The sequence below is a fragment of the Pterocles gutturalis genome, unplaced genomic scaffold, assembly GCF_000699245.1.
Source record: "Pterocles gutturalis isolate BGI_N339 unplaced genomic scaffold, ASM69924v1 scaffold7933, whole genome shotgun sequence".
NCBI lineage: Eukaryota > Metazoa > Chordata > Aves > Pterocliformes > Pteroclidae > Pterocles > Pterocles gutturalis.
Window position 1 is genome coordinate 163 of NW_010125545.1, and position 10,275 is coordinate 10,437.

The following is a 10,275-nucleotide window of genomic DNA, read 5'->3' on the forward strand; positions in this document are numbered from 1 at the left end:
TGAGGTGCTGGAGCAGGTCCAGAGAAGGGCAACAAAGCTGGTGAAGGGTCTGGAGCACAGGTCTTATGAGGAGTGGCTGAGGGAACTGGGGTTGTTCAGTCTAGAGAAGAGGAGGCTGAGAGGAGACCTTATCACTCTCTACAGCTACCTGAAAGGAGGGTGTAGTGAGGTGGGCGCTGGCCTCTTCTCTAAAGTAACAAGTGATAGGACAAGAAGAAATGGCCTCAAGTTGCGCCAGGGGAGGTTTAGCCTGGATATTAGAAAAAATTTCTTCACTGGAAGAGGCTGCCCAGGGAAGTGGTGGAGTCACCATCCCTGGAGGTGTTCAAGAAACATGTAGATGTGGTGTGGGACATGGTTTAGTGAGTTAGGTGGTGTGGGTTGACAGCTGGAGTTGATGATCCTTGAGGTCTTTTCCAACCTTAATGATTCTATGAATATTTGTACTAATGTGTTCGCAGCAATAAACAAAAGACTTTTTCCTACAATAAACTAATGAAACCCAGTGTCCTAGGATTTTTTTTTCTTGTAACCCTTGCTCCTGACACAGAAGTAATCTTAGTTCTTACCTGTCTATATAATTCTCTCCTCTCCACTGGCTGCCACTCCCTCCCCTCCTGCGCTGTAACCATCTCCTCGGTCACACAGTGTGTCTCCCAATCACTGGCCAGGCAGCAGGCAGTCCATGTGCAAAGCTACACATGTAGGAACCCACCTTCTACAAAGTGTGTGCTGACGGGCCAGGTGGCTTTTCAGGCTGAAGTGGTAACACTTCACAGTGCACACATCACAGCTTCTCCCTCAGTGGGGAACTATTTGGGGTCTTTCTTCCCTGGTCAGCCCCTGGTTTCCATTAAACCTTTGTCTGTCCGTTCCTTTGAGGCTCCTTTCCCTCGGCAAGTGTGCCAATGTCAGCTAATGTAGTTCAGAAGTTACGAGTGGAGGGAAGGCAGGAAAGTGATCACCCTAAAATTCTCCTCCTCAGGTAAAGGAACGGCATTTATATATGATCAATGAGAAATCATAAGTACCAAAGAGTGAAAAGAAACTTCTAGGTGAGTTTTTTAGTACATTAAGACAAACCACTTTCAAAAGATTGCATACCTTGAAGACACAGAGCTGCTAGTTCAACAGCAGTTTCATATGGGCATTTCAGTCTTAAAAAAAAAAAACAAAACAAAACAAACCTATAAAAATAATGTACTTTCAGTGAATTCCTCTTGCAATAAAGGTTAAAAGTAGCCTGATATAAAAAATGGAAACATTAACTTCTACAAGCTATTAATGATACAAAATATCTACAATTAATTTTTACTTGCATATGATTATTTCCTAACTTGGTATGTTCTAATTAGCACCAAACATATGATACACTCCACCATAAACCAAACTTGAACTAATAGGGACAACATTAAATCGACTAAGAAACCATTTTTGCTTCAACACTACATTTTAGAACATATGTTTTTGAGCATTTTTGTAATTAAAAAAAGAGAGCAGGTGTGAATTTATTGGCCAGGGTGAGAGTATAAACTCACTAAATATTTTTTCAGGTTTGGCCTGTACACAAAGTGTTGCACTTCATCACCTTTTCCTCCTCTATTTTACCTACCATACTGAAAAATATAGCCTACGTTACATTTTCAGGTCATAAAAATCAGGACAGTCGTTGCTCTCTCTATACACGTCCATCACCTAGTCAATCCATCAAAGGTTTTTACACATTCTGTTTGTCAATAATACAGTCATGATGCACATAAAGTTATATATCTAACTGTATCACCGTATTCTAAAGGAAAAAAAAAATCACATGTGGAACTGTAAATCATGTTTACAATCTGTACACAAATACCATAAAGAATTAAAAACGATCACGCAGTAAAATTTTAACTCACTAAGAGATTAACTATTATAAATACTTTAAATTACAGCTTCAAGAGCAAAGAGGTACTTACTTCCCTGAAAGAATATCTTGTCGGAGCTGTAATACAAACAGGTACCTGACAAATAAAAATTCAGAAAGTCAAAAGCATAGATAATGTCATCTTTCTTTCTTTTCCAGCCATTCCCCCAATGGCTAGAAAAATATCCCAACTCACTGAGTAGTCACAACATTTTCATTAACTTGCTCTCATAAAAAAGGGCCTTTGGGATCACCCAGATACACCCTGCAACATTCAAAGTTCCCATAGCTTTCACTAAAATTGAAAAGAAGATTTTTCACCTATTGGTGGTGTTCAGGACACTGTCCAAAGCCTTGCTGTTTATTTATGTGCTCTACCTGAGCATACACCACACCAACCTAAATGTTATTGACACTCCAACGTTCTCCTGAACTGGGTTTTGCCCAATTCCAGCAAGGATTGCACTACAGGATCTAGAGACAAAACGCAGATAAAGGCATGAAGACTTTGGGGTTACCTTCTCAAAGACAAATACAGAATATGGAAAAAGTCTGAACTGGGCAAAAGGAAAAGCTCAGACTGAATTTTCACATAAGATAGCAGAAAAGTTCTGAATAAAAGAAACCCACATTTCATAGGGCCCACACATTTATTCAGGAGGCCAAGTAGGAATTTACACCCTTCAAACTGTATAGCATTTTAAGCTGTTGCTCATCTTCAGTTCTAGGCATGCTTCATGCTTCACAGCCACAGTCGGGCTTTGTGGCATGCAGAACTGCCCCAGGTCACACAAGGGCTCTGTGCAGGACAGGATGGCACAGGCAGGCTCTGCACAGCTCTGGACACCGCGAGGTGAGGCTTGTAATGATGGATGACTTAAGAGAAGAAAGCACGAAGCACTGCTGATAGTCAACCCAGTAAATGTGAACGTAAACCTCTCCTATCATTACAAAAGATGCTAGAAAGACAACCACAGATATGTGCTGTGAACATGGTGAAGGATGAATTGCCGGAATCAGACAGGAAAACAGAAATTAAAAGGAAGATTAAAAAGAGTTCTCATGATATACTAAACCAGAATCAGATTGATCCACATTAGCTCTGTGTCACATCTCTGATTCACATACTCAGCACACCTGACTTGCTAATCAAACCTGGGCATTTGCATGCATAGATTAAGGGTAGACACGTATATTTCCTATTCTTACTGTCTTCCCCGATGATTGACAATCCTATGAACTCTTGTAAATTTGCAAGAAAAATCTGGGCAGTGTTTCTATCCATGCCAGCTGGCCTGTGCAGCGCTGCAGCTCTGTTCTGGTTGGTATGGCTTACTGTTGCTCCTTTTCTGTACGCAGACTGACAAGCATCGGCACCTCTATTCTCAATATTCCAAATCAGCAAAATACCTTAGAAAATTCCCCACAACACATATGTACAGACATATTCCTTTGGTCTTTTTCTAACTAAACTAAGTAGTCAGGTCCCATAGAAATTACGGATGTCTTCCAGAATGTGCTGGATTTCAACTGTGTTTTTAAATTGGAAAAAGACAAGAGTGGGTGAAGGGTATCAATACTTCCCCATTACTGTGCTAATTATGAGAATACGATGTTTACAGCTTCACTAGAAACTGGAGTCTACTAGAAAACAAGCCTCCAAAAGGAATTTTGACACCTGCCCCCCCCCACCCACCAGGCCAGTTCATTGTTACCATCAATGATCATTTTTCTTCCTCCTCTTACTCCCATTCAGTTTCCACTTGGAATTATTCTGAGTATATGGTTGTTAATCTTCACTTTTTACTCAGCATGCTACAGGCAAATACAATCCAGCCAGCACAAAGATTTTTTTAAAAAACAGCAACATTCAAAATCACTTTCCCCAACAAAAAAGAAAAATGCAGCTATTTGTTCACTTTAAAATAAATTTCCAGCTCATTTTCATTTTCTTTCCAGTTTCACAGTGGTCTTGTGTCAAGCTTATAACAAAAAAAAATTGTTCATAACACTGAAAATTTAGTGGACTAAAGTGTTTTTCTAATTAAAATTGTCTTCTGAAATGTCACCTTTTTAGCAATAATTAGACCACAAAGCATTAGAGGTTAATACCTTCAGAAGAAATGTCTTACTGATCACAGCAATGATCACATAGCTCAGAAACCCACATCTCGCAGTGACTAGGATCACATGCTTCAGACGATTAAGCAAGAAATCTTGTCGTAGACAATAATGGAATAATATGGCCACAGGGGAAATGTAATACTTGTCAGACATGCACCCTGATGTATGAAGACTTAAATCAGTTTTCAGAAAATATATATTATATATATTATTCCTACAATTTAACTGCATTTTCTCATTAGAGATGTCCAAAATCATCCAAGTTTTTGTATTCTCTGAGATCTTATACTCAATTACATAAATGTCAGGGAGTTCTATAGGTTAATTATACATTGTATAAGGAATATGCCCTTTTACTGAAGTAACACTGCTGCACTAAATTAATGACAGATATTAAAGCCTCCACATGGAGACAATTAGCTCTTGGATTCTGTCTCAAGCAGTGAAAAAAAAAAAGACATGGTCAACACAGCAGATAGGAAAGGAGACAATAAACATATGCCTGCAGGCATAAGTTTAACATAAGCATCACATGCACATGAACTACAACAATCAACAATCTCTAAACACCTTAGGCTGATTGGGAGTACACTGATTATTGCCAACCAAATTAGAAGACACAGAAAGTGCCGTACAGTGAGAAACAGAATAACAACAAAAAAAAAGATAAAACAACATTAAACAGATGATCACTATAAAAAGAAGACACAAAGTTGGCAGATACAAAAGGTAAGTAAATCTTTTTCCTCCAGCTGCTTCTTTCGCTATTTTCAGAATATTCTCTAGATCACACCGGGGTACTACGAACCCAGCAAGGTATAGCCTTCACAGCCCAGAAAACAGCCCACCAGATTGAAACAGAAGACCTCCAGGTATTCTAAGGTGACTTTATACAATGCAGTCTTTACATCTTTTGCACTACAGAGAACTGTGGGGAAGCGAAAGAGATTCAGTCAACCGTTAACCAAGAACTCAAGCGGTCTATTCCTACAAATCTGTGGCTTTTGTACCATTGTTAAATCACCCCCGAGACTCCAGCGCAAGGGGGACAAAGCAGAGCACTGGCATTTTAGCAGGACACGATGGAAAATCCTCCTGGAGCTATGGCAGGTGTCGTTGGTGTAAAGAGCAGCTATCTCCCAGCTGCAGCTCTCCCCACCCAACGCTGCCTTTCTGTGCTAACTTCAGAGCATCAGAACACAGTATCTCCTACAGACTAAAACACCTGGAGAGGCCCATGAATGGTTTTTGGTAGTAAATAAAAAGATTATATTTCTCTGACAGTAGCAGAACACCTAAGAAGTCAAACAAAATGACCACTCTTAGTAAGAAAGCTCAAATCATCTGCTTACAGTCCCCCCGTGTAACTTAGATATCTTATTTACCCCTCTGCCAGTCACCCAGTTAGCCATGCATAGTTCCTACCTTGTAAACTCCTCATGAAGGTTGTTCGGTTCTGATGAATAGTATTTAATTCGAAAATGCAACGTGTACGGAGGTCCAACTGTATATGCAGAGATTTTAAATGGGGAAAAAAAAGTTTACACTAGTTGCGGTTCTGCTAAGGCAGAACAACAGCCACCACCTCACAACCCAAGAAACCCACATGAAGTATGTTTTCCAAATTCTTCAAAGCAAATATTTAATGTTTTTAAAAAGGCATGCAATAAAAAAAGATATGATTATCACACTTCATGATACTCTAATCATTAGATTAGTCAAGCAATAGTCCAAACACATTTTTGTTTTGAAGAGATGTGCCCTGCAGCATGCTGTGAATGACAGCCAGTTCCGGGTACACTGCCTCTTTCTGGGAGCAGGGGAGATGGAAGGGAGAGGGAGGGAGACAGTGATGCTTCTTGTTACCGGGCATAAACACAACCCCAGAAAACCCCCATCCAACATATTGGCTTTCAATTGATACACACGAATGAGAAAAGGTGAGATAAATAAGGTGAAAAGTGCTGGAAGGCACCCATGAACACAAAAAGCTAACAAATGCCATGAAGTGGAGTTGCAAGAATTGTTGTTTTCTAATGCCAAAAGGTGAACGGTAGGTCTGACTTTTTATGTGACACAGCTGATATGTCACCCAGCTACCATGAGACTGTGAACAATGCATTCTTATCTGCCTAAGCCTCATCTTCCAGATCAACAGCCTGCTGGTATATTAACTGCTGGAAAAATGACTCTCTTTCACACCTTTCTAAGGTCTTCTGTAACACCACATCAACACAGTGTATATGTGTCTATTAAAGATCCATTCTACTAAATGACATGCAGCCAAAACTCTAACAATTAGAGCTTTGATGTTGTCTCCAACTCCCAGAAGACAGGTTATAGTACCCTAGGCTGACAGTTAAGACACTGCTGGTAAGGTCTGCATCAGCAAGATAATGACTTTCACCTGCTCACTGCTTAGGGAAAAAAAGAGCAGTGAGCAACACAGAATCATAGAACGGTTTGGGTTGGAAAGGACCTTAAAGATCATCAAGTTCCAACCCCCCTGCCACGAAAGACAAACTCTTCTCAAAGCACCTGCTGAATGGAAGGTAAAGAAAAGTATCCTGTTGTGAGACAGACCCTTAAAACACTCATCAAATTGCTTCCCTCTTTGGCATTCCTCAGGGCAGGGCTTGGCCAATTTCTTTTAAAAAAGGCCCTTCAAAGGTTAAACACAGACAAAACACTGCAACTACACTGGCTGAAGGTGTTACAGAATTGCTCATTTTCCACATTTTAAAACAGACCAAGAAAAGGACAAGGCTATCACAGAAAGCACACCTGCAAAACACTTAGTTAAGGTGAAGCAGTCTGTGATGTGATGAAAAGGTGAGAGAAAGCCAACCACCAAAACCTTACCACAGCAGCTCCCTACCATCTGTTCTAGCAGACTGTCACCCACACACTGTGGGGTGAAAACAAGATGTCCTAAAGGCCTTTGAAGAAGAACAACTCTACCATTTACAAAAATCATCTGGATATTTGGATACTTATCAGAAAGAAAGGCAAAGCACCACTGAAGCAATCAAGACCTATCTCTGTGAGGTCTTGGCAAGGGGGTCAACAATTTCCCTGCAAAATTCTATATTTTAATGTATTTTAATCTCAGAGAAGATATATTATCAGTTGGCCTATGGCTGTTGCCAACTGCAGCATATTAACAAAACATGCTAATGCCAGTGTTGTACTGTACCCAAGCCTGTCACCAGATTATCAGAGATCCAGAAGCAACTTGCCTGCCTTATCAATTTCCACAAAAATCTCCGCGGCCAAACTCAACCCCTCAACCCAAAAACTCCCTTTGGTGAAACAGCAGGTACTTCTGCTACTTTTATTTATCATATACAAAAAAAAAGGTTAACCATTACACAATGAAATATTTTCCATTTACCCAGGAAACCTGTTCTGGATCAGAAGCAGTGACAGAAACCGTGATCTGTGTCCAGGCAACCTGATTTCACAGAGCAGACTGAAATTACCTGGCAACCTACTCTGCCTCAGACAAACAGGACATGTTTAAAGAGGTCTACTAAAGGCTGGTCTATTGCTTATAAGTGCTCTTGCGTTTAGACACGGCATAGTCAGCCAATTAGCCATTAAATTAAAACTATTTCCTAAGAAATAATAATTATTCCATTAAAGGCCATATTTAAACATTCACAATCACGTTCAAATACTCTAAGTTCAAATTCTTAAGGAAGTAACAAAATAAACAGGCAGAGACACAGTACTTACTCTTTATTTGCTTCTTAATGAATTTTGAATGGTCCAACCAGTGCTAAAAAAAGAAAATCCACATTTAAAAGCAGTTTCATTTCAAGATTTTGTTGACACAATAAGCTATTTACAGTAAAATTTAACAGATAAAAATCTCCTAAAAGGAAATATTGCCATGTTTATTTGCTAAGCTTCTTCACATTTGTGAAAGTGTTTATTTGCCCATTTACCAACTTATCTTATTTCACACAGGGAAGCTTGACTTATAAGTGTATCAGTGCTGCCAGGGAAGTTTCACTCTTCCAGAGAGGAAACCTCAAAATCCAAAGCCACAAAGCAGTGGTGTGTAAGGAAAATACCCTTTAACTGTTTAACTGTTGCCCCATTGCCCCTGAGGACATCAGGCCAGACCCCTGGGTTTCATTCTCCTTTCAACTCCCCTGTTTTATGGAGACCCTCCAGATCCTGTACTGTCCTGCCTTCCATTGCTCCATAGCCAAGTTTTTTCCAGATAAGGATGAAGACTTAATCGCCACTAAAAGGATTTGGGAAACACTGACGCATACCTACCTCCCCTTTTTAAACTAAAGCAAAAGGTCTCGAGTAGATGTAACTATGATGACCAAAAAGTATGCTTCCCAGCAAAGTTTAGGCACTCTCTCATCAGTGCAAGTTGCATCTACAGAAGAGTAGCAATAAACATTGTCTGGTGTAAATTTAGCTTAAATCTTTTGACCTTCTCTGTGCGATGTCCTACACAAGGCTGTAATCTGATCTGAAGCAACGCCATATAGATACTCCTGTTGTACAAGCCAATAAACCAGTATTTGGACTTCCCTGAAATAAAATGTTTTTCTATCTTTACGCATATAATTATTTTAAAATTATAAACTAGGTACTGTGGAACAAACTATTATGAGAAAAAAACCTCTTCCTTCCTCCCTGTTAAAGCATTCATGCTTTCAGAAAAAGAAGAATCTCTGAATGACTACTTGTCATTCCACTAACACCGCACTATTACGGCTAAATAAATGTGAAAAAAATATTTGTTGGATAGTAATGCTGGCATTTATTTATGAAATATTTCCTAAGACAAGGCAAAAATTTATTTATCACAGGTGTAGAAGGATATAGATTGAAAGTCTGACAACTTACGACTCTTGAGATAAATAAATCTCACAGAAAGAGGAGAGAGAGAGAAAAGAGAAATGGAACAATTATTCTGAAGGTGCTTTTATTTGCGCGAGACTTGCTATACTCCCTTAGCTGAGGCTGCCAAGGAATCCATCCTTACAATCTGAGAAATCTCTACCAGAGTGAAATAAAACATTACAGCAGCTCATACAAATAAATTCCTTACAGTTGCAAGTAATTTATTCTGTCTCTACTTCACTCTCTTACAAAGAATTACACCAGAAACCATAGCTGTTCACAGATGCTTTGGGAAATTTCAAATTTCTGATAAGGAAAAAAATATTAACAGTGAATCCTTGCTTTCTTTTACTGAAATTATCCAAGTCTGTTACTTTCACAACTCCAGGGCAGATTAATTTTTTATGCTTCAAATACAAAAATGTTTTTCTCCTCAATATTTATTTTGGCTAAAGATAAACCACTCACAAAGACAAATATACAGATTGCATTAGAAGAAAAGTTTAGCTTCATATTAAATAAAATCAAATACGAATAACATCTATACTACAGGCAAAAATCCTCCAGTAGCTTTTCATGTGTGGCTCATAGAATCATAGAACAGTTTGGGTTGGAAGGAGTATTAAAGATCATCGAGTTCCAACCCCTGTGCCATGGGCAGGGACACCCTCCACTAGACCAGGTTGCTCAAAGCCTCATCCAGCCTGGCCTTGAACACCTCCAGGGATGGGGCATCCACAGCTTCTCTGGGCAACCTGTTCCAGTGTCTCACCACACTCACAGTGAAAAATTTCTTCCTAATATCTAATCTAAATCTACCCTCTTTCAGCTTAAAACTGTTACCCCCTCATCCTCTTACTACACTCCCTGATAAAGAGTCCCTCCCCATCTCTACTGTAGGCCCCCTTTAAGTACTGGAAGGCTGCTATAAGGTCCTCCTCGGAGCCTTCTCTTCTCCAGGCTGAACAGCCCCAACTCTCTCAACCTGTCCTCATATGGGAGATGCTCCAGCCCTCTGACCATTTTCATGGCCCTCCTCTGGACCCACTCCAACAGGTCCATGTCCTTATGTTGGGGGCCCAAGAGCTGAATGTAGTACTCCAGGTGGGGTCTCACAAGAGCAGAGTAGAGGGGGAGAATCACCTCTGTGAATAATGGAGAGCTACAGGAACAGCCTTCAAGACCATTATCCAATCCTCATATACATGTGGTAACCTAACTTCAGCACAAGGAATATTTTGCTTTGCAGACCTAAGGTGACAGAAGTAGAACTTAGAATTGCATGTGAACACCAAACAATCGCTACCATGTGAAACAATAGTACATAGAAGATTAATCCCTTTCTCTTCTTGGCAATGAAACTGGACGGGGGGGGG

The 10,275-nt window shown here is 39.9% G+C and overlaps 1 protein-coding gene across 1 annotated transcript in view; it reads right to left on the bottom strand.

Moving 5' to 3' along the window:
• Positions 1 to 1,104: 1,104 nt before the first annotated feature.
• Positions 1,105 to 10,275, bottom strand: part of LOC104465522 (band 4.1-like protein 4B) — a gene marked incomplete at its 3' end in the record, with an annotated part of 40,980 nt that continues 31,809 nt past the window's right edge. Inside the window, exons 3-6 of the mRNA XM_010078602.1 lie at positions 7,766 to 7,808; positions 5,453 to 5,531; positions 1,956 to 2,000; positions 1,105 to 1,157 (exon numbers count right to left, since the gene is read on the bottom strand). Coding sequence (XP_010076904.1) covers positions 1,105 to 1,157; positions 1,956 to 2,000; positions 5,453 to 5,531; positions 7,766 to 7,808 — 220 coding nt within the window. The remainder of the gene's footprint in view (positions 1,158 to 1,955; positions 2,001 to 5,452; positions 5,532 to 7,765; positions 7,809 to 10,275) is intronic.